This window comes from Procambarus clarkii, chromosome 25 (assembly GCF_040958095.1).
Source record: "Procambarus clarkii isolate CNS0578487 chromosome 25, FALCON_Pclarkii_2.0, whole genome shotgun sequence".
Classification (NCBI taxonomy): Eukaryota; Metazoa; Arthropoda; class Malacostraca; order Decapoda; family Cambaridae; genus Procambarus; species Procambarus clarkii.
Window position 1 is genome coordinate 15,032,944 of NC_091174.1, and position 25,382 is coordinate 15,058,325.

The window sequence follows — 25,382 nt, forward strand, 5'->3', positions numbered from 1 at the left end:
AGTATTTTCATACGTTGAAAGTAATTCCGAGGTAAAGCTAATAATATGAATAAATTGCTTGAGATTTTTTTTTTTAACAGACTAGAGTCCATACGCCACACGTAGATACCACCTCAGCATCTATAGATACCACCTCAGCATCTATAGATACCACCTCAGCATCTATAGATACCACCTCAGCATCTATAGATACCACCTGACTTTGGCAGCAGCCTAAGTCAGTTATACATTTATAGGTTGGATGAATGTTATTAATACTGGTGTAACGCATGCATACATTAACACTCGCATATTGACTGTCATTGTGTAGCACCAGAGCGAGGTAGGTACTGGCAGAGTACCACATGTGTTGCAGAGTCCCACAGGTGTGGCAGAGTCCCACATGTGTGGAGGAGTTTTATAATGAGAGCATTAGCATCTCGGTGTGATATTCATCTTCTAAATTAGGTGTACAAGTCTCTCTCACCCGCCTTCTTGTAGTGATCTTATTAATCCACCATTTATTACCAAACTCAAGTGTTCATTTTCAATTAAATTTTATTTTCATTTAAATTCATTTTGTTTACTTTTTTTATAGTAGTTTTTATAATTGGTTAATTAGAACTATATTTTAATATTTGAAAAAGACCACACAGCAGCATGTTACACCTCAATAAATCACCGTTGTAATTGCATGAAATTTTATTTAAATGACACCTCTTCCCCACCGTTCCATATATATATGGTACAAATGTGTACAATGATCATTTCTGGACTTTACATCAGAGACAAATTGCAACACATTGCCATTTTCTTCCCCCAACTAATCCTGCTTATGAGAATTAGTCATTAGAATGGATAATAAAGAATTTCACGCTATTATGAAGTATATTTGTTATATATTATAGCTTTATATAATTTACATTTTAAACAATAATGAACTGTACAAATTCAACGATGATTTTCCAGCAGAAATCAATTTGAAATATTAACATAATATTTTTGTTTTCGACTTAAAACTCGTTTCCCCCCCCCCCCTAAAAATAATTATATATAGGCATATACACATACATACAAATCACTGACAATCATACACCGTAGAAGAAATTATAGAAAGCAAAAGCTATACAGTAACACAAAAGTTCCTTAAACACACTATTGTACTTTAACAGCACAAAAAGGTACAAATATTTAGCGAAACGGCTGCGTAATAAATATGGTCCCACATTGAGCATTTATATAAAATACAAATTGCAGAAACGTTATCATGAATTCCATCTTGAGGCGCCTGATGCGTGCACTTGCTCAGCTGTGTTACTTGGGCTTGAGTTTTAGCTCTTGGGCCCCTGACTTTGAACTTTCATTTGATTTGTATCATTAATCCCAAACCCCTCAGGTTCGAACCCACCTTCCACACAACATATGGAGCATGCTTAAGCCTCAACACAATTTAAACACTGGCTTTGAATGTGGCTACAGCGCTACTAACGTTGCAGCAATGTTAGAAAAACGTTGCAGAATGTTTGAGAATCGTAGCAAGATTTACCAAACGTTGCAGCAACGCTGAAAAAGTTGTAAGGGTGTGTTTTGTTTGACATCCATTGCTTTCACTTCTCTATTGGTTCAGGTCCCTCAACACACTGATTGTGAAGAAGTATCGATGTTCTCGACCAGCTAAAATATTACATTCATCTCCTTTGCTCTGGTTTGTGCTGATATTTCTCAGGCTCCTCTGACCTGCTAGCATCCATGTGAATCACCTACTTGTAGCTCAGTTTATAAGCATTTATTTATGTGTATGTATTAAAAATATGGTTTATTTACATGCACGTACACACACTATATATGCATCTCATTTTTATTTATATTCATTGATAAAATTACGAATTTATTCATATTGTTCAATTTGATTATTTTCATGATTCGGATAGTCATTATTTATACAGAAGCATTAAATTTAAAAAAAGATTTTTTATTTATTAAATATTCAATATTTAATTTATTTTACTTGCCATTAATGAATTCTTATCATTGTATTGCTCAATAATTGTCAATCCTTCAAATTTTGTTGAAAACAAGGAATATAAAATACAAAACAGCTGAATACAAAAACACACTTACAGGTTTCTTCATAATAAATCCCATTATATATATTGAGAAAGTTGAGATACAGGTTAGAAATTATGTAAAAATGAGTAGATAAACAGATAACCCAAAACCGAGCCGCACAAAAAATATTTGATAGAATTAAATGAAAAAAAACTGCTTAGCAGTAGTTATAAATAGGTTTTAAAGCCTAAAAATAATTGAAATCTTATATGAGCAAAATATATAGTGCAGTTAGGTTCAACACACTGTTATAAGCGCCTATAATTTTAGAAGAAACTGAACTAATTAAATGAAATGTTGAAATATTATTTTAACAATTGACAATCAGAGCAGACACAGGAAAATATTATTTAAGACAGAGTGCTGGCCAACTGGAACATACTAATTTCTATCCTGGAAATACGAAGTAAGGAAAAAATTACCAAAAGGAAATCAGATTTAAAAAGGCATGGGAAATGTATGAGAATTATGCCGTGGTACCAGACTTTCATACAACTGAGTTTGATATATTATGGAGTGTCTTGTGGAGGGTAGATAGGGCCGACCTTACCTTGGATGTGACGGGTCTCCTCCGGTGACTGATTTACCCCCTGAGTTATGATGTAAATGCAAATTATGCCAGATATAAACTTGGGAAACTCTACACAAACGAATTAATTATGTTAAAGTTTATCTTGATAACCAATTTATCAAACTAGCAAGAAGTTAAAAAAGAAACAAGAAAAGCTAAAATGCATTATAAAGTGTATATAGCAGGGCACGAATATATAAATCTTAAAGGATTCTTTTAGATTTTACCAGGATTAAGGAGCCAATTTAACCAGGATTAAATTAAAGCCAAACTGCTACCGAGCAATGCGACAAGAAAGAATGACTAAAGAATGGATGGCATTCAATTACGTGTTTACAAGACAACAGATTTGTGCGCCATATACGGCTGAACAAATCATTGGTGGTGGTAATGTGGACAAGTTAACTTGCTTAATTGTTGACAGGTTATAAGTTATTAACAAATATTACAATTAAATTAAAGCCAAACAAGTCCCAAAAGATAAAACAAAGAATATGCCAGGGAGTACACTAAGTTAAGTTAAAATTTAGCGAGCCTTTATTTTGCACATTTAATGCAGTCGAATCTACCAGAGTACTAGAATCATAGAGGGTTACTAATGTGCTGATTTTTAAAAGTGGAATAAATTACTTGCGTCGAATAACCGGGAATTGAGCATAACATCCATAATAGGAAAATTGCTTGAATCAGAGATTGATTGGGTAAATTCATTTTTATCTTTAAGTCTTTAATTATTTTTTTTTACAAGTGTTTTATTAACGGCTGCTCATGACTAACAAACTTGCACTATTTTCCAACATTTTGACAATTAAATTGATAGCTCCGAGCCGGTGGCTGAGCGGATAGAACACTGGACGCGTGATCCTGTGGTCCCGGGTTCGATCTCGGGCGTCGGCGAGAAACAATGGGCAGAGTTTCTTTCACCCTGATGCCCCTGTTACCTAGCAGTAAATAGGTACCTGGGAGTTAGTCAGCTGTCACGGGCTGCTTCCTGGGGGGTGGAGGCCTGGTCGAGGACCGGGGCCGCGGGGACACTAAGCCCCGAAATCATCTCAAGATAACCTCCCATCATATAATTTGACTTTAGCAAAAACTCTGTTAATGCCAATTTAAAGACTGATTAGAAAGTTTGAAGCACATGGTATCGGTGGTATATACCAAATGGGAATAAAGCATGTTATTCCAATGCCAACAAAGGGTTAGAATAAATGAAACCAGTGTGTTATGAGTGCCCCAGGACTGTATCCTGTGACCTCTGTTGTTAATGATAAATAAAGGGATTAAATACAGGACTGAACAATGACATTTGCAAACTTTCATATTATACTTATAGTAATAGTTACCAGAAATCAGTTGGACAATGTTGAAACTGCTACAAAACGTTTGAAGATGCCACTTTTTCACGATATTAGTATACAAAATCAATGCATAAATGTACTAAGTCATTTGAATTATTAGGATTCATGTCTAGAAAAGGTAGCAATAGGACACTGTGTTGTTATTTAGCTTGTTCTTGCCCTAATAATGCCACATTCAGAATATCCAGTTCCGTTTTTGTCATACCATAAAATGATCATAATTTACCTGAACGTCACAATGAGGAATAACAGGTAATCCAAGGAACTAGAAACCTCCTACATGAAGAGATTAAGAAAGATTGATTTACTTTCTCTATAAAGGTGAAGAACAGGGTCTTTTGATTGACGAGGATCTTAAGATGTTAAATAAAACATACAATAGAACACGAAATAATAAATACAAATTTATGTTTTATTACAGAAAAATCATGGGTAAAGAATATTTTTGCAAATAGTGTTGTTACTTTACGAAATATCAGTTGATGAATTGCGTTGATAGGGTTGTAAAGGAAGACTCTACACCCACCATTAATTTGTAACTATGCACTAATCTATTGTACACGCTAACTCCTTTACTGTCGTTACACACAACTCTACAACCACTAGGTAACACCATACACTACTTATCGCTTATTCACTAGCCTTACATCACTCTATACATTACCTCGAGTCAACTACATTCACTATTATTGATACACATTTCAGCGACGTCCAAGTCTACCTCATTTCCTGTATACATACAAACTACCTGAAACTCCTCCCTCACCACCTCTATTCACAAACTCACACAACTCTCCCCATCTCTCCCTCTACCCCTTCCTCCATCTCTCTCTCCTTTTCTCCCTTGCTCTACACTCAGAAAACCCAATCAAAACAAACCCACATACAAAAATCCACTGAATCACCGAACCCGGTCACCCCCCCTCCCATCCATGCAATCAACTATCACTAAAATTTTCAAAGTCATCCCTTTCTGAGCAAGGCAAAAACTATATCGGCAATTTTTCAAACATCTTTAATTCCGGTCCCTCGTCTTGGCGCGCCGGTCTCTCTCTTCCTCCACTTTCTTCACTAAATTAAGAAAAAGAGGTGGAGGCAGCCAGCAGGGATGGGCGGTGGTTCTGGTGAAGAGGTTTCGTCTAACACACTTACATGAATCTCCTAACATTCGTTCGTGTGTTGATAAAGTTCACTTTGCATCAATCTGAAAAGCCAGTCACGTTATCTGCAGATGTACACACATCGCAAATACATGTTTAAACACGCGCACATGCCAATCATATATACATGTGTACATATAAACACACACAATAACCAGGCCACAATGTGACTACTGCTAATATGTTGTACAGACATCGATCAATGCATCACAAAGATTAATCTGTGGTCATCAACGATGATAATTTCTAGCTTCATCTCTGATCAATACAGCAATTTAATTGATCGATATCTTATCCTCATATACGCTTCCTAGATAATTGTACTTCGTGATCTTCGATTAACATTGTAATATCGCTCGGTGATGTAACCTAAATTGTCTGCAATTCGTCCCGAGAAATTCCTTCCTAATGAAAGATCAATGAACAGTCTGAAGAAGGTTCTTGGGGGATGAAGGTGTCGACCCAAGGTCGCAAGGTCAAGAAATCGTTGTGTATCAGTCCAAGGTCAAGAGGCTGTGGGATAAGAAGTTTCTTGAGGACACGGCAAGCCTTTAGTCGCACGATTATAAATTTCACACACCAGGCAGATGAAAGATCACACGTTTCTAAGTCAGAGTGACAGATACACCAAGTTAGAAACCACTGAATATTGAAGTTACAGGTACACAATGTTGGACGTTATGGGATGGGCTAGCACCAATGTTGTCTTAGTCACAGGGACCGCAAAGTCAAGGGGCGGCCCAGACCACACGGTGGACTAAAGCATAGGCTAGGCCAAGATATAGCGTAGGTCTAATTATAATTCGGAGACGTCCTGGAGAGAGGCACATGGGATGACTTAGGTGCTTGGTCCACCATCTCCAGCATTGGCTGTAGCTGCTCCTCATTGGCAGCTGTGATCACACACGAAGAAATGGGGTTAGTGACGCGTCAACTCTGAATAATGTTAAATGTTTCCACAATGTTAAACAACACACACACAAACTAATCATTAAAATGAACAGACAAAAATTCCAGTACAAAAGGATAGAATTAATTGACTATGAATATCAACATTGATATTTACTAAATTTTCACTACGAGAACAGGGAAGATATGCAAAATTGAAAACCATATATAGAGGTAGAAATTGGGATTGCAAAACCACTGGTGACAATTATAGTAATATTAGTTTAAAAAAAAATACAATATGGCATCTTTAAAACACAAGACAGGAACAAAAATTATGAAAATAAAATATTAAATGTTAAAAAAATTGCATTAATTATATTGAGTTTTTCTTGCAATAGTTTCCTAAAGGAGGGCACAGCCGGTCCGGGTGAGGGCAAAACAACTTACAATTGACTTACGTCAAGTCTCTGCACATGGGCATGAAACCGAGTCGTGACTACATACATACATTTCTCTCTCTCACTCACACTCACACACACACACACACACACACACACACACACACACACACACACACACAATGTTATGTGTGTGTGGAGGCTGACTCCATACACAGTTTCAAATGTAGATATGATAGAGCCCAATAGGCTCAGGAATCTGTACACCAGTTGATTGACGGTTGAGAGGCGGGACCAAAGAGCCAGAGCTCAACCCCCGCAAGCACAATTAGGTGAGTACAATTAGGTGAGTACACAGCAGAGCTACATCAGACCAGGACCCTGGAGACTAACTGACCTGCATAAGGAAGAAGCATGTTAGCGAGGCTGGATACAGGAAGCTCCACCAAGCAGGTCAACAGCACGCCAACCACACCAGCGATGAAGATCACGCCCAAGCTCTCAAACAGCTGAGAGTGGAAGGTAAACAGCTGTTACTGTATTCAAGTTCTTACTATTTAACATGCAATATCTAATTTTATTTTAGCCTAACCAGGGTAGTTCAAACCTGGGCCACTCTATGTAATGGGGGTCGAGGTCCGACTCTCTGGTAGTCTGGAAGATGTCAATATTAGAGCTTCTAATTTCACAAAAGCATAAGAATTTCCACGCATGGTTTTATCATCGTCAAAATTGCTGTGCGATAAATGTAATAGAGGTTATATTGTGCGCGAGCGTAAGGGTTAGCGCGTTCAAGATTTATTTTTAAGATCTTAGCTATTTACATCTGAGCTGTGATGTTATTCTTCTATTAACACAAGTTCTTGTTTACTGTATTTTTCCTGATCTGATGCACTATTGAATTATGATTTGCCTCTTCCCACTGCAATTTAATTTTTACAATTTTATGTTCTTGGCACTTTTTCTTAATATCTAAAAAAAAATGGAAAAGTAATGCGTAACCTTTATTCATTAAAAGTGAAACTAAATAATACAAAATCTGGTAAAGATTCATTGAAGTTTTCTGTTTGTGGACTGAAAATAGGATTTAAGACAAGCTGCTCCTTTTTTCTCATTTGAGAAAATAGACTGAGACAAGCGGAATTGCATTATCTCCCCCATCCTAAAGTTAAAAATAAAAGATTAATTAAAAATTTTCCCTATAATCATCCCAACTCATTCCCTCATAACCCCAACTCATCCATCCCCCTTCCCTCCACCTCCCCTTCCATCCAGCCTACCACCCTCACCTTGGAAAGGTAGTCAAAGTGGGTAGGAAGGTAGAGGAAGGTGGACCACCAGAGCTGGACCACGGGGGCCACCAGGTACATGGTGAAGGTCAGGCGGGCCAGGGGCCGCCATCCGGGGTACGACAGGACGTGGTTCACTAGACCTGTGAGGTAGAGACGTAAACATTACTGCAGCGGACCGCATATAAACCACTGGATATATATTTGTAATTATATTAAGCGAAGAGGAGAATATGGATGAGGGAAATATAATAGGAAAAGAAAGATGCAGGGGGGGAAAAATAGAGGCTGGAAAGAAGAGAGGGATAACAAGGTGGTGGGAAAGGGAAGAGGGGAGAAATAAGAGGGAAAACGAAGACGGGGGGAGGTAAGTAGAGATGAATGAGGTAGCATTCGAGGAAAGAAGTGGGGGGACGAGCAAGAGTCTTGGGGAAAGAAAAGGGCTTAAGGAAGAGAAAGGTTTGTAGCAGAAAGAAGGGGCGCGGAGAGAGAGAGACGCTAAAGAAAAAGGCGAGATATCTAGAGACATCATCTGGGAACTCGGGCTGAAAGAATCCAAAGTAGGGTGCTCGAACCAGTATACCTCTAATTGAATTGCTCTCCCACCCACCAGCACCACCCTCCCACCCATCTGCCCCACTCTACACTCACCTGCATTGCCCGTGTGGCAGGATATTACGACCCAGGCGAGGCACATGCCCCACACAGGCCTCGCCAGGGCACCGTAGATGGCGGACATGGCTGGGTAGTCCTTCCAGTTCTTGTCAGGGAGGACATGATTGTACGGGTAGAGTCCTAGGACCAGTACCAGTCCTAGCGCTATGGCAGCCACGTATCCTAGCACCACAACTACCTGTTGGAACGTCAGGAGAGAGAGACAAATGCTAAAACACATTTTACTAAAGCCACGGTGAGATTGGGGTCATTTGGGGCACAGAATGATTGGGATAATTGGGGCATGGAAGTAATTAAGATATACACCGCTTCACTTCACGTGGATATGAATTTGGATGGGAGGCATCGGAGAGACTGGAACTGAGGTGTCATAATGGATGAAGTCAGGAGCAACGGAGGGTTGATGATTGACTAAGGACTGGGAGATGTGGATCTTAAGAACATGGAGGGATCAGGATCCCAGGGACTCCGCAGGCTTATGGCATTGATGACATGATGGATTGAATGATGGGATAACAGCAATCGAAGATGCTGTGGTCACTGATGACATTAAGATAAGAACGTTTAACTGATATGGTTAGATGTGAGATGCTGGAAAGAGCTGAATATGTTCTGAAGAGTTACGTTTAATATCGGGATACAGGATACCGAATGACTGGGTGTTCTGGATAACGAATGGTTCAGGTGCTCGATAACAAATGGTTGGATACAAAATAACGAGTGGTTGGGATTGTGAATAATGAATGGTTGGGATGCTTATTTACAATGATTAACACGATTGTAATTGAGCAGCAGAGACTAAGAATGACTGGGTTTCTGGGACAATGCAAGAAATGCAATATCGAATACTTTCATGGATGATTAGTTGTGGAATTTTGATGTCAATGCTTCAAGGTGTCTAGATGAATTGTGATGATAAGAGATTGATCACAAATTCTAGCTTAGGACTTGGTTAATCATCCATATAAAAGAGGGTCGACGAAGACATGGGAAGACTGACAAGTTAAACGTTAAGACTGGAATCCTAATTGAATGGAAAAACTAGCGTGTAGTTGAACTACATTGAGAGGCTTGGGTCAAGCAGAGGTCCAACTTAAATGGTGAAATACAAGTAACAGCGTCTATTCATCAATTTCCTGATGTATGGGCCAGGAGTGTCATTTTTCAGCTCCGTTATTTTGACTGTCTACACAAAGTAAGAGTTTAACTTCTACATCAAATTATTATTGTTTATCTAGCACTACCAACCTGTCAGCGGCTCGTACTTTCCATTTTCCAGCACAAATCGCTAACCTGTCAAACCTTATTGTTTCGTTTCTTACAACAAAATGCTAAAGCGCCAATTAACCAATGTGTACAGTTTTCCTAACAAACCAAACGTTTGTTAACAACCCACATTGTCCCTTTCTGCTCTCTCGTTTATCCCGCTATGTTTATTACATTATCACTTATTTCTCTCACCACGTTTCTTTCTATAAATCTTCCTTCACTTGACACTTCCTACCTCCTACTTTTCTAAATGCACCGTTTGTCTAGTCCTCCTTTCATCCGTCTTGATCCCGGTTGTCTGTGTGTCTTCCCGACTCACTGACTGACTGACTCGTCTCACCTTGGGTATATTCATCCTGGTTGCATTTGGACGGCGGAGGAAGAAGGCCGTCCAGACGCCCACGAGCCAGGGGCCAGCCCGACACCACGGCACCAGGTACACCCGCCACATGTACTCGAAGTGTGTAGTTATCCTGTAAAGGGAGTGGCAACCTCAATGGTCAGATGGCATGATTAGAAGAGGAACCGTAAAAGGCGGAAATATCGCACTTGAGAAAAAGAGAAAAGAGAAAAGAGAAAAGAAGAGAGAGAGAGAGAGAGAGAGAGAGAGAGAGAGAGGAGAAGAGAGAGAAGAGAAGAGAGAGAAGAGAAGAGAGAGAGAAGAGAGAGAGAGAAGAGAGAGAGAAGAGAGAGGAGAAGAGAGAGAGAAGAGAGAGAGAAGAGAGAGAGAAGAGAGAGAGGAGAAGAGAGAGAGAAGAGAGAGAGAAGAGAGAGAGAAGAGAGAGAGAAGAGAGAGGAGAAGAGAGAGAGAAGAGAGAGAGAAGAGAGAGAGGAGAGAGAGAGAAGAGAGAGAGAGAAGAGAGAGGAGAAGAGAGAGAGAAGAGAGAGGAGAAGAGAGAGGAGAAGAGAGAGAGAAGAGAGAGAGAGAAGAGAGAGAGGAGAGAGAGAGAGAAGAGAGAGGAGAAGAGAGAGGAGAAGAGAGAGGAGAAGAGAGAGGAGAAGAGAGAGAGAAGAGAGAGAGGAGAGAGAGAGAGAAGAGAGAGGAGAAGAGAGAGAGAAGAGAGAGGAGAAGAGAGAGAGAAGAGAGAGAGAAGAGAGAGAGGAGAGAGAGAGAAGAGAGAGAGAAGAGAGAGAGAAGAGAGAGAGAAGAGAGAGAGAAGAGAGAGAGAGGAGAGAGAGAGAAGAGAGAGAGAGAAGAGAGAGAGAGAAGAGAGAGGAGAAGAGAGAGAGAAGAGAGAGGAGAAGAGAGAGGAGAAGAGAGAGAGAGAAGAGAGAGAGAGAAGAGAGAGGAGAAGAGAGAGAGAAGAGAGAGGAGAAGAGAGAGGAGAAGAGAGAGAGAAGAGAGAGAGAAGAGAGAGAGAGAGAGAGAGAGAAGAGAGAGAGAAGAGAGAGAGAAGAGAGAGAGAAGAGAGAGAGAAGAGAGAGAGAAGAGAGAGAGAGAAGAGAGAGAGAGAGAGAGAGAGAGAAGAGAGAGGAGAAGAGAGAGGAGAAGAGAGAGGAGAAGAGAGAGAGAAGAGAGAGAGAAGAGAGAGAGAAGAGAGAGAGAAGAGAGAGAGAAGAGAGAGAGAAGAGAGAGAGAAGAGAGAGAGAAGAGAGAGAGAGAAGAGAGAGAGAAGAGAGAGAGAAGAGAGAGAGAAGAGAGAGAGAAGAGAGAGAGAAGAGAGAGAGAAGAGAGAGAGAAGAGAGAGAGAAGAGAGAGAGAAGAGAGAGAGAGAAGAGAGAGAGAGAAGAGAGAGAGAAGAGAGAGAGAGAAGAGAGAGAGAAGAAGAGAGAGAAGAAGAGAGAGAAGAAGAGAGAGAAGAGAGAGAGAAGAGAGAGAGAAGAGAGAGAGAAGAGAGAGAGAAGAGAGAGAGAAGAGAGAGAGAAGAGAGAGAGAAGAGAGAGAGAAGAGAGAGAGAAGAGAGAGAGAAGAGAGAGAGAAGAGAGAGAGAAGAGAGAGAGAAGAGAGAGAGAAGAGAGAGAGAAGAGAGAGAGAAGAGAGAGAGAAGAGAGAGAGAAGAGAGAGAGAAGAGAGAGAGAAGAGAGAGAGAAGAGAGAGAGAGAGAGAGAGAGAGAGAGAGAGAGAGAGAGAGAAGAGAGAGAGAAGAGAGAGAGAAGAGAGAGAGAAGAGAGAGAGAAGAGAGAGAGAAGAGAGAGAGAAGAGAGAGAGAAGAGAGAGAGAAGAGAGAGAGAAGAGAGAGAGAAGAGAGAGAGAAGAGAGAGAGAAGAGAGAGAGAAGAGAGAGAGAAGAGAGAGAGAAGAGAGAGAGAAGAGAGAGAGAAGAGAGAGAGAAGAGAGAGAGAAGAGAGAGAGAAGAGAGAGAGAAGAGAGAGAGAAGAGAGAGAGAAGAGAGAGAGAAGAGAGAGAGAAGAGAGAGAGAAGAGAGAGAGAAGAGAGAGAGAAGAGAGAGAGAGAGCGCGTCTGATACCTAGTATACAAATACTAATAGGTAGAGACAATTGCCTCCTTTCCTCGTAAAATATTGATTACTTAGCTACCGGACAGAGGGATAGCGAGGACTGGCACTCACAGAGAGGGCTGAATTGGGACTGGAGGCAGGTTGTAGACAATGGTGAGGATGAGCGGCACCAGCACGGACCCCACTGTCGCCACCGTCAGACTCATCAGACCTGCAACAGAAGCGGTAAAGAGGGATGATTGTGGAAGGTAGAGGTATAAGAGGGGGGGTGAGATACCTAGGGGGGAGATATAGATAGGGGAGAAAGAGAGAGAAGTCACAAGAGGGGAAGAGAGAGAGAGAGAGAGATACGGGGAGAAGGGCGGGACAGAGATAGGGAAAGGAGCGAGATGGAGAGAGAGGGGGGAGAAAGGCGAGAGAATGTGAGAGTTAGAGGGGGAAGAGAGCGAGAGGGGGAAGATAGGTAGGGGAGAAGAGATTGTTAGGGGTGAGAGATGGTTATTGGGGAAGAGATGGTTAGGGGGAAGAGATGGTTAGGGGGAAGAGATGGTTAGGGGGGGGGGAAGAGGCGTCGGGAAGATAAATAGTTAAGGGGGAGAGAGAGAGATAGGAAGGAAGATTAGGGGGAGGAGACAGATAGGGTGAAAGCATTTGGATAGTGGGAAAGAAGAACGAGAAAATTTAGTAGGAAAGAGAGCGGGTAGACAGGAAGTAGGAAGCAAAGAAGACAAAATGGAAGCAGGATATGGACAGGAACGATGATGTAGGGAGGAAAGAAATCTGTTGATTAATTGAAAGACGAGAGGCGGACCGAAAGAGCCAGAGCACAATCCCCGCCGCAAGCACAACTAGGTGAACACACACACACACACACACACACACACACACACACACACACACACACACACACACACACACACACACACACACACACACACACACCAGAGGAGACTGACCTGGGAGCCCAAAGTAGACGACAGGTAGAAGCATTAAGGGAAGGATGAGCAGCAGCTGCATGTCCACGGCCGTGTACCAGCAGTTGTCCAAGCACTGAAACACCAGAAGCAGCCCCAGGGCACCATATGAGTTCTTGCTACGAAGGCTGCTTCTCCTGTTGCTCCACACATTACTGCAAACTAATGCTGCAACTATCATGCTGCACCACCTGTTCCTGCATCTTGCCACACCACGTGTTGCTGCAGGTGATGCTACACCTGTTGCAACACATGTTGCTTCACATGTTTAACCTTTGTTACTGGTTGTTACTAATGTTAATTTCGCTTCTCATCCCCCTTCCCCCTCTCACTCTACATTCATTTTTCTCGTCGTCCTTTTTGCCTTTTCTTGCAGCATTTTGCCCGTTCCTTTGACTCCCTTTCCTAGTTCATCCGTCTCATTTTTTTCTTTTGCTCTCTACATTTCATCATTTATGACTCATTTCATTCCAATTTCTTTTTGATTATCATCATTCCAATTTTTCTCTCTTCTTCTGCGCCATTTATTCTCGTCTCTTTCCTCTCACTCAAGCGTTATTTCACGTTTACTCTTTTCAGTCCAGGTTCCCTTCCTCATTTTCAAACACCCTTTCCCCTCATCTCCCTTATTCTCTCCACCCCTAGCTCCCTTATTTCACTACATACTCACATTCCTAAACCTCATCCACCCCATTCCAGTCTTTCCCTTGCTTCCCCAGGTAGGTTCCATCCGCCCTATCCCTCACCACCCCCTTCCCCATACCTCACCACCCCCCTCCCCCATCCCCCACTACCCCCCTCCCCCATCCCTCACCACCCCCTCCTCCATCCTTCACCACCCCCTCCCCCATACCTCTCCACCCCCATCCCTCACCACCCCCCTCCCCCATCCCTCACCACCCCCCTCCCCCCCATCCCTCACCATCCCCCTCCCCCATCCCTCACCACCCCCTCCCCCATACCTCACCACCCCCCTCCCCCATCCCTCTCCACCCCCTCCCCTTCACCTACATCATTGACGGTCAAGCCGTGGTTCTCGCCGGTGATGAAGTTGTTGAAGAAGAGCGGGTCCTTCCACCAGTGGGTGGCGCAGTCCCCCCTGCTGAAGGCGTCCAGGAGGTGCTTGCGCGGCCCGCGGCCCAGGAAGCGCAGCAGCGACGCGCAGAACAGCGCCACACACAGGATGGTCGGCGCCAGCCTGCGGGCACGGACACCAGTGACGGTGGGGTGGGGGAGGGGGGGGGGGGAGAGAAGAGGAAAGGGATAGACGGGGAGAGGGGGGAAGAAAAAGGGAGAGGGGGGGGAAGAAAAAGGGAGGGGGGAAAAATAGGGAGGGAAAAATAGGGAGGGAAAAATATAGGGAGGGGGAAAAATAGGGAGAGGGGAGGGGGAAAAATAGGGAGAGGGGAGGGGGAAAAATAGGGAGGGGGGAGGGGGAAAAATAGGGAGGGGAGGGGGAAAAATAGGGAGGGGAGGGGGAAAAATAGGGAGAGGGGAGGAAAAAAATAGGGAGAGGGGAGGAAAAAAATAGGGAGAGGGGAGGAAAAAATAGGGAGAGGGGGGGAAAAATAGGGAGAGGGGGGAAAAATAGGGAGAGGGGGGAAAAATAGGGAGAGGGGGGACAAATAGGGAGAGGGGGGACAAATAGGGAGAGGGGGGACAAATAGGGAGAGGGGGGACAAATAGGGAGAGGGGGGAAAAATAGGGAGAGGGGGGAAAAATAGGGAGAGGGGGGAAAAATAGGGAGAGGGGGGAAAAATAGGGAGAGGGGGGAAAAATAGGGAGAGGGGGGAAAAATAGGGAGAGGGGGAAAAATAGGGAGAGGGGGAAAAATAGGGAGAGGGGGGAAAAATAGGGAGAGGGGGGAAAAATAGGGAGAGGGGGGAAAAATAGGGAGAGGGGGGAAAAATAGGGAGAGGGGGGAAAATAGGGAGAGGGGGGAAAATAGGGAGAGGGGGGAAAATAGGGAGAGGGGGAAAAATAGGGAGAGGGGGAAAAATAGGGAGAGGGGGAAAAATAGGGAGAGGGGGAAAAATAGGGAGAGGGGGAAAAATAGGGAGAGGGGGAGAGATATATAGAGGGGAAAGGAGAGAAGGATGGAGACGTAGGGAGTAATATCAACTCGTTCTCTTAATTAATGGGGTGTTTTTTTAAATTATGGGACCTATCGTTACAAATGCATCCTATTAAAAAACAGCATTTTTATTTAGGTTATATTTTTTACGCCGTGGCAAATTAAGAGAACGGGCTTGTGAGAGGCATGCGAGCGAGCGAGAGAGGATAGAGAGAGGGGGGAGGCAGCAGAGAGGGCAGCAGGAAGAGAGGGTTTCTGAGAGGATAAAAGCAAACGAGTGAAATGGTTCCAAACTTGCAGTTCATATCAAGGGGAAATTCAATATATTAGTAATTTCCTTAGCTCATAAACAACTATAATTAACGGTTGTAATAGCACAGTATCATCTAACCTTTGACTTACAGTTACAATCTCAACTCCAGAAAAGAGAGCAAAATATCAAGGGTCAAGACCCTGTGGTTATAAAATGTTCTTCTCAAAATTGCACTCGGCTGTCTTCCTGGTCGATTGAGCTCACAAAAAATTCTATCATAAAATGGTTGGGTTGTAGAGGTTGTTTGGGAACAGAGAGAGAGAGATCTGGGAAAGTGAAATTGAATTTTGACGAGAAAATTTCCATTCCATACGCATACATTCTTACTCTCACAGACACCCTTAGTGCCACACGCAGCCAGGAGCCGAAATGCACCACCTGCAAGCCGCGCGCGCACACGCTTCTCTCCTCCCTCCCCCCCCCCACACACGCAAAAGGCATGCAATCTATAAATAAACTGATTCAACTCAACGAAACGCACTACATAACCCCACACACTTTAGTCCATCCTCTTCACACAAGCACCTACCACGCACCACCTCCATACAAAATCGTCCACAACCACCACCACTCACATAGAAGCATCACCAACACAAGAATCCAGTACCCCCTCTTAACACATACAAACATTCACCTCTCCCACCACAAACTCAAGCATCTACATCCCCCCACTCAAATATACATCCTACATTCTCGCAAGCATCCACCCTACCCCATCCACACACACACCCACGCATCCCATTCCCATACACAAACATTCACCACCCTCCACATACAAACATCCACGACCATCACCCACACACAGACATCTACCAACCGCACCCACACACACAAAAGCACCCACCACCCCACCACACACAAAATCATTCACTACACCCCGTGCTCACACTCAACCATCCAACACCACCCTCTGAACAACAGACACCAATCCTTGCACTCACGACCGACCAGGCTCATCTCTCCCGTGATTGGGTGGACTTGGGCTGCACAATATCAGCCTCGCCCATAACATACTCTCCTAAACCAGCCTTCTGTAACCCTGCTATTGTACCGCCTCACGGCGATGTCTTCCCTTGGTAAGGCATCTCACAGACGACTTAATTATTCCTCCTGAAGAAAATGAGTATGAAATTGGTGGCCTTGTTGGGATAATGAGTGGAATCTAACGAAATATAGTGGCATGGTGAACTGAACGAACCCAGCTGGACCAAATTGGTATGTCATGCAACGAAGGGTTTCCATGCCAGTTCATCTATTTAATGCTATTCCGGTGGCTGTGGGGAAGGGACGCTGACGTGGCTAAGTGCATTGTCGATCTGTCGACCTCTGTGTGTGTGTGTGTGTGTGTGTGAGTGTGTGTGTGTGTGTGTGTGTGTGTGTGTGTGAGAGAGTGTGTGTGTGTGTGTGTGTGAGAGTGTGTGTGTGTGTGTGTGAGAGTGTGTGTGTGTGTGTGTGTGTGTGTGTGTGTGTGTGTGTGTGTGTGTGTGTGTGTGTGTGTGTGTGAGAGTGTGTGTGTGTGTGTGTGTGTGTGTGTGTGTGTGTGTGTGTGTGTGTGTGTGTGTGAGAGTGTGTGTGTGTGTGTGTGTGTGTGTGTGTGTGAGAGAGAGTGTGTGTGTGTGTGTGTGTGTGTGAGAGTGTGTGTGTGTGTGTGTGTGTGTGAGAGTGTGTGTGTGTGTGTGTGTGTGTGAGAGAGAGTGTGTGTGTGTGTGTGTGTGTGTGAGTGTGTGTGTGTGTGTGTGTGTGTGTGTGAGAGTGTGTGTGTGAGAGTGTGTGTGTGTGTGAGAGTGTGTGTGTGTGTGTGTGTGTGTGTGAGAGTGTGTGTGTGTGTGTGTGTGTGTGTGAGAGTGCGTGTGTGTGTGTGTGTGTGTGTGTGAGTACTCACCTAATTGTACTCACCTAATTGTGCTTGCGGGGGTTGAGCTCTGGCTCTTTGGTCCCGCCTCTCAACCGTCAATCAACTGGTGTACAGATTCCTGAGCCTATTGGGCTCTATCATATCTACATTTGAAACTGTGAATGGAGTCAGCCTCCACCACATCACTTCCTAATGCATTCCATTTGCTAACTACTCTGACACTGAAAAAGTTCTTTCTAACGTCTCTGTGGCTCATTTGGGTACTCAGCTTCCACCTGTGTCCCCTTGTTCGCGTCCCACCAGTGTTGAAAAGTTCGTCCTTGTTTACCCGGTCGATTCCCCTGAGGATTTTGTAGGTTGTGATCATGTCCCCCCTTACTCTTCTGTCTTCCAGTGTCGTGAGGTGCATTTCCCGCAGCCTTTCCTCATAACTCATGCCTCTTAGTTCTGGGACTAGTCTAGTAGCATACCTTTGGACTTTTTCCAGCTTCGTCTTGTGCTTGACAAGATACGGGCTCCATGCTGGGGCCGCATACTCCAGGATTGGTCTTACATATGTGGTGTACAAGATTCTGAATGATTCCTTACACAGGTTCCTGAACGGTTCCTGAGTGTGTGTGTGTGTGTGTGTGTGTGTGTGTGTGTGTGTGTGTGTGTGTGTGTGTGTGTGGTGTGTGTGTGTGTACACGTTTGACTGACCCATCAAGTGTTGGATAAGCATTTCTCAAACACATCATCTTAATTTAATACAAATTAGTAATAGTCAAATTTCTGCATTTATAACTTGAGTTATTTCTAACTTCACATCCAATTCCAGACTTAGCTAGAGGAATAAGTGTTTTGAGATATCCATAACTAGCTTAAACAAACATTTTAAATAAAAAATATAAAAAAATCAAGTCAATACGATGCATTATCATGTGCATCGCTGGACAACGAAGCGGCATATTCTTTGTACACCACCTACGTGAGACCAGTACTAAAATATGCATTTCTCCAGTATGGAATCCTCTCCTACTAACGGACAAATTAAAACAACAGTAAATACAGTTGTTTCTGACATGAAATAAAAAAAATTACAATGATATATAAAATTATTTGAAGCACTGAGCATGGTGGACAGAACAGAAATATTTAGCATGGGAGGGAAGCAAGAATATACTTCGATTTAAGAGTTCAAAACAAAATGGAGTCTGTGGAAAACCCAGTTAGTTTATACCAAGTTCATGGATACTTTCAAGGATAATTACAAGATTATATAATAAACTTATTTGGCGACCAGCAAATTAAATTCTGGGTTCAAGAGCTAAAATGACCTTGGTAGGTCGTGTAGACGAGTCTCCACCCCTGTGTATCTCTTTCTCAACGTATCTTAACCCCCCCCGCCCATCCCCCCCCAGCCCCCACTTGCACCATTACCCCCCCTCCCCTCCTACACTCCTTTACTACGCCTCACATGCCGCCGTTGTCAGGAGGAGGAGAATGGGGGGGGGGGGGGGGAGAGACACATGTGGGAGGATAAGAGACACACACATACGGGAGGATGAGACCATTTGGTCACCACTTGGTCCGGGAGACATCTCCCGTCACGCAGGGTGCAGTTGCAGGGAGCCGGTCGGCCGAGCGGACAGCACGCTGGGCTTGTGATCCTGTGGTCCTGGGTTCGATCCCAGGCGCCGGCGAGAAACAATGGGCAGAGTTTCTTTCACCCTATGCCCCTGTTACCTAGCAGTAAAATAGGTACCTGGGTGTTAGTCAGCTGTCACGGGCTGCTTCCTGGGGGTGGAGGCCTGGTCGAGGACCGGGCCGCGGGGACACTAAAAAGCCCCGAAATCATCTCAAGATAACCTCAAGATAACCAAGGGTGCAGTTGCGCCTCCACAGATCTCCAGTATCATCTATTGATACTGGTGATGGCTCAAAAGGGCCACCACTTACCAATTCATGCCCGTGCCACCTATTGGGTGGCTTCATCTTCATCTTAACACATTCACAAGGGAGACATCTCCCATCATGCAGGGTGCATTCGCACCTCCACAGATCTCCAGTATCAGCTCTTGATACTGGTAATGGCTTAAAAAGGCCACCACTTACGGGCTATTCATGCCCGTGCCACCTTTTGGGTGGCTTAATCTTCATCATCATCATCTGGGAGGATGAGAGAGACATGTACGAGAGGATGAGAGAGACTCACTGTAAGGCCCAAGGTACCAGTGTTCGCTACTTAGCCAAGCTCCGCTGACACATCCTTAAGACGACCGGAATAACTCAAGACGTTCAGGTATCTGAAGAATCACTCATCTTCCGCCAGCTTTCTCAGTTTGTCACTACGAACGAAATGCAACTGGATTCCCTAACCACGAGTCCATCGAGGCCGTTGCATAGAAAACGTTGATTATATTAAAACGTTGCATTTTATATATTTCTTGCATATTGGATTGACTCTGTAGTAAGATTCAACTTAGTATATATGAGGACCAGCTGTACATCTCTCTACATTACAATATGTATGATGGAGGGGAGCCAGAGAGCCGGAGACACAGAGCCGGAGACACAGAGCCGGAGACACAGAGCCGGAGACACAGAGCCGGAGACACAGAGCCGGAGACACAGAGCCAGAGACACAGAGCCGGAGACACAGAGCCGGAGACACAGAGCCGGAGACACAGAGCCGGAGACACAGAGCCGGAGACACAGAGCCGGAGACACAGAGCCGGAGACACAGAGCCGGAGACACAGAGCCGGAGACACAGAGCCGGAGACACAGAGCCGGAGACACAGAGCCGGAGACACAGAGCCGGAGACACAGAGCCGGAGACACAGAGCCGGAGACACAGAGCCGGAGACACAGAGCCGGAGACACAGAGCCGGAGACACAGAGCCGGAGACACAGAGCCGGAGACACAGAGCCGGAGACACAGAGCCGGAGACACAGAGCCGGAGACACAGAGCCGGAGACACAGAGCCGGAGACACAGAGCCGGAGACACAGAGCCGGAGACACAGAGCCGGAGACTAAGAGACAGAGCCGGAGACTAAGAGACAGAGCCGGAGACTAAGAGACAGAGCCGGAGACTAAGAGACAGAGCCGGAGACTAAGAGACAGAGCCGGAGACTAAGAGACAGAGCCGGAGACTAAGAGACAGAGCCGGAGACTAAGAGACAGAGCCGGAGACTAAGAGACAGAGCCGGAGACTAAGAGACAGAGCCGGAGACTAAGAGACAGAGCCGGAGACTAAGAGACAGAGCCGGAGACTAAGAGACAGAGCCGGAGACTAAGAGACAGAGCCGGAGACTAAGAGACAGAGCCGGAGACTAAGAGAAAGAGCCGGAGACTAAGAGACAGAGCCGGAGACTAAGAGACAGAGCCGGAGACAGACTAAGAGAGACAGAGACTAAGACAGAGCCAGAGCCAGAGACAGAGCCAGAGACAGAGCCAGAGCCAGAGACAGAAAGACAGAACCAGAGACAGAAAGACAGAACCAGAGACAGAAAACAGAGCCAGAGACACAGAGCCAGAGAGATACAGAGAATCAAATATTATTTTCTCCACCATTCACATCAGTTTTTAATTATTTTTGTTTCCGGCCGCGACCACTGGCGTCAGGGGGGCCAAAAGTGCCCCACAAAGGTTTTATTAGAGCGACGTTCCTGCCCCTTGATTGGTCGATTGAGGCAGGTCGCTCAGGGCTTCGTGCGCAGCGCTTCCAGCGCCGTTATTTATACGCTTTTTGGGTTGTTTTGTTCAGTGTACCTGTCCCACTTCGCGCCCCATTCCCTTCCCTGTCTCCACATCACACTGTCTACCTCACTCTGTCCCACCTTTCCCTAAACTGGCATCCTCTTCCGCTCCCTCACACTCTCCCTCTCTCTACACTTACTCTCCTCAGGAAGTCCTCTCTGTGGACTTCCTGCCCGTCCCTCTCTCCCACCATCCCTTTTCCTTCTCTTTTTTTGGTCTCTCCTCCTCCCCTCCCCCTCTCTCATTTATTCCCGGGCCCCCCTCCTCCTTCCTTACCCAACCACTTTGAGTGAACGGTAGAGCGACAGTATCGCTTCATGCAGGTCGGCGTTCAATCCCCGACCGTCCAAGTAGCTGGGCACCATTCCCTCCCACCGTCGCATCCCAAACCCGTTTCCTGACCTCTTCCCAGCGCTATATAGTCGTAATGGCTTGGTGCTTTCCCCTAACAGTTCCCTTCTTTCTGCATCCCCTCTCCGTCCGTCCCTCCTTCCATTCCTTCTCTCCCGCTTTCTTTCTCCAGTCTCCTTCACCCCTATCTTACAGCATTCCCACTTCTCCATCTTTTCTCTTCTCTCGCGCCCGCCTTCCCTCTTCGATCTCCTCTTATTCCACATTGACCTATTCACCTCTCCTTCCCCCCGTCTCTCCCTTGTATTAAGAAATGTCAGACAAGGTTAATTACTGCCTCGACGACCTGAAAAGAAACTATGAAACAAAAGTTGTAGGAATGTCACACCATCGTTAGGTCAAAAAAGAATTCCTGCAGTGAATTATGAGGACTTGTCACATATTATGATTTCGCGTGAGTATCTCTCCCCTGTGCGAGGATGTGCTGCTTGCGAGGACGTACTTGTGTACTGCAGGAGAACCCGACTACTAGTTCTTTCCCTTCACCTTCGTCGACGACCTGCAGGCCTGCCTGGCTATAGTCCCTCTCACCCGACTGTTGTTGTTTTAGATTCAGCTACTCTGAACCAAAGTTACAAAGTAGCACGGGCTATGGTGAGCCCGTAGTGGACTTACCTGGCACACGAGCGGGGCTGTAACTTGCCCCCCCTTCCCTTCCTCACCCGAGGGACTGACTGGCTAGTCCTTCGCGTTTAGAACTTAACTCAGATTCTGCTTAAAAAATACAGACTTTTTCTTTACAGATGAACGACGTCTTTTCTCCAAGTCCCCGTTTTTATCTTGTATGAGGAACGTCTAGAAAATTGTCTTAACTCTATTGTAAGAGAGGGGAGTCTCTCACCTAGGGTACCTCTTAAGTGACCGGCGCACTCTCACTTGCAGACGTTTCTCATGAAGGCTCTTAAGAGACTGGAGTGAATATCTCACCTGAAGAACCTCCTGAAGAAGGTCTTGATAAAGATGGAGAGGTGAGCGCGAGGGCGGCGGTCAGCGAGGAGAGGCAGAAGGCGGTAACTCAGTACCAATCCGGTCATGAAGAGGAACGTGTCGACCGACAGCCATCCATTGGTGACCACCTCGGTCAGCACCGGGTCCTGATACTGTTGGCAGAGTGTGAGTGTTGAGGGGGTAACTGCTGGCGGTGACTAGAAAAATTAGATACATCATTTTCACACACAAGATACATCATTTTCTTGAGAATTTTTGTTTTCATTCAGGAATTAGGTGGTCCTCAGTAATCCTTCTGATTTCCATTTTTTATATATACAGTATTTTGTTTTGGCTTTGAGTTTTTACAACTCTGTTACAGACTGAAGGTTGTGGTGTTTGTGGTTATGTGACAGGTTTCTGGTTGTTTTAACAGTAGGTTAGGGGTCGGTCAAGGTACTCTTGGCATAACCAGGGGAATGGTTGAAGGTCTAGAATTGATGGTAGAGGATTAGGCAATATTTTAACCAATTTCTTACAAAGACAAATATCCTTTTTTTTTTTACTCAATACAATTTTACTACAAAAGTAAGCATATATAAAATTATCACAATACATGAATGTTCCGGAATTACTTCAATAATAAGTTTTAAATGTGTATAAAAATTTTCAAATAACGGCTTAGGAAAGCAAAAATGTTCAAAATTCAAGCGAGAAGACTAATGTTAGCCGCGAAATGGAATACTTTATTCCGTTTAGTATAATGTCATTCAAAAAGCACTTAAAAAGCCTTTCATTTTTACTGAACTTTCTGTTTGAGCTCACTCGCCGTTCTAGAGCATTTCACTTTATTCTTTCCAGTCTTTTCAGCTGAATACAATATTCTGGCCAAAAATCAGTGTCGAATCCTTAAAGTCACTACTGTCAAGTATGAGAGAGTTCCTACCAGCAAATCTCCAGCTGGTGAAACGCAAAAGACACACACTCGGGATCGTCGTCAGCTGATTCCAAAGTTTATTCTCAAACACTAATTATTAGTAAAGAGAGCTACGCCTCCCTCAGCCTAAACCATGGTACTCATTGACAGCTGACTGCAGCGTTCAAGTTAATTATGGAATGTAAAAAGTGAAAAAACCTAAATCATGCCTAATTATACCAGCCATACCAGCTAGTTTAAGAATATACTTATTTTACACACACAAAAACCGATACATTTTGAAATGATGGAATACAGTTGTTAGCAGTTTTAGTCGAGTCATTATGTATCACAAAGCTCATACAATTTATGTATTAAATACAGCTTTATACTGTTCCTAAGAATAATTAATTGAACTTACTTTGAGAGAGTCCAAAGTGTTGACGATGAAATCGTAATTAGTTTCATACTGGTGACAGATGATGATCCACGTCATCGTCACAACCCTGTAATACATATTCATACATACATACATATACATATCTTAGTAGAGAAAAAACGTGTAGACGAAAACAGAGCACGAATGCACACACATTTAGCCTACCCCCCCCCTCTCCAACGCCACCCACACGCTCAAAAGAAAAACGAAAAAGAAATGAAAAGCATATGAAGAATTCATGGCTTAAAAGGGCATGTATAGAGGCAAAGGAAAGGAACAAAAGAGCGTACATGAACTTCAGAAATAACAGAACAGCAGGAAGCCGAGATACAAGAGAGCCAGGAATGAGTATGTCAATGTGAGAAGAGAAGCAGAGAGACAGTATCAAAATGATCTAGAAAATAAAGCCAAGACGAACCAAAACTGCTCTACCGCCACATCAGGAGGAAAACAACAGTGAAAGAACAGGCGATGAAACTTAAACCGGGCGAGGACAGGTACACAGAATGACAAAGTATGTGAAGAACTCAATAAAAGATTCCAGGAGGTCTTCACAACAGAACGAGATTACGTCCTTGAGTTAGGAGACGTGGCAGTAAACAAGAAGGCCATGGAAGGGTTCGAAATTACCAGATATGAGGTAAAGAGGCATCTGGTGGATCTGGAAGTGAGAAAGGCTATTGTTCAGGACGGAATCTCACCATAGGTACTGAAAGAGTGCGCAGAAGTACTTTGCTTGACACTCTCCATGGTGTATAGTAGGTCACTGGAGACGGGAGACTTGCCAGATATATGGAAACCGGCTAATGTAGTCCCAATATACAAAAAGGGTGATAGGCAAGAGGCACTGAACTACAAGTCAGTGTCATTAATGTGTATACCATGCAAGGTAATGGAGAAGATCGTGAAAAAGACCCTAGTAGCACATCTGGAGAGACGGGACTTTGTGACAACACCAACATGGGTTCAGGGATGGTAAATCTTGCTTTACAGGCTTAAAAGAAATCGACGATCAGGTAATATAGATTAAGCAAGAAAGAGAAGGTTGGGCAGACTGCATCTTCTTGGACTGTCGGAAAGCCTTTGACACAGTACCCGATAAGGGGCTGGTGCTTAAGTTTGAGAACAGGCATGAGTAACTGGCAGGGTGTTCCAGTGGATAAGGGCATACTTAAGCAATAGGAAGCAGAGAGTTACTGTGAGGCTTGTGACGTCAGACTGGCGTGAAGTCACAAGCGGAGTCCCACAGGGTTCTGTACTCTGACCTACCCTGTTTCTGATATCGTAAATGATGCTCCAGAGGGTATAGGCGCATTCCTCTCAATATTTGCTGATGACAAAATTATGAATAGGATTAAGAGAGGAGGAGGACAGCATGAAGAAAACCTGAACAAACTGAAGGATTGGTCCAACAAATGGTTGTTAGGAGTTTAACTCTAGCAAATGTAATCTAATTAAGATAGGTGTAGTGAGCAGGAGACCAGATACAAGGAATCATTTCGGAGATGAAATTCTTCTATAATGAGTGAGAGTGAGAGAATCTGGGGGTTGATATCACGCCAGACTTGTCCCCCGAAACCCACATCAAGAGGATAACCGCCGCGGCATATGTAATGATGGCTAACATAAGAACGG

General features: G+C 44.3%; 1 protein-coding gene across 2 annotated transcripts in view; it reads right to left on the bottom strand.

Annotated features, from left to right (window-relative positions):
* Positions 1 to 848: 848 nt before the first annotated feature.
* Positions 849 to 25,382, bottom strand: part of LOC123756342 (nose resistant to fluoxetine protein 6) — a 223,512-nt gene continuing 198,978 nt past the window's right edge. For both annotated transcript variants that reach the window (XM_069331343.1, XM_045739411.2), the window contains 10 exons: positions 23,730 to 23,814; positions 22,393 to 22,565; positions 14,083 to 14,269; positions 13,054 to 13,147; positions 12,209 to 12,308; positions 10,040 to 10,172; positions 8,407 to 8,608; positions 7,756 to 7,898; positions 6,864 to 6,975; positions 849 to 6,070 (listed from right to left, as the gene is read on the bottom strand). In XM_069331343.1, coding sequence (XP_069187444.1) covers positions 5,970 to 6,070; positions 6,864 to 6,975; positions 7,756 to 7,898; positions 8,407 to 8,608; positions 10,040 to 10,172; positions 12,209 to 12,308; positions 13,054 to 13,147; positions 14,083 to 14,269; positions 22,393 to 22,565; positions 23,730 to 23,814 — 1,330 coding nt within the window. In that variant the 3' untranslated portion in view covers positions 849 to 5,969. The remainder of the gene's footprint in view (positions 6,071 to 6,863; positions 6,976 to 7,755; positions 7,899 to 8,406; positions 8,609 to 10,039; positions 10,173 to 12,208; positions 12,309 to 13,053; positions 13,148 to 14,082; positions 14,270 to 22,392; positions 22,566 to 23,729; positions 23,815 to 25,382) is intronic.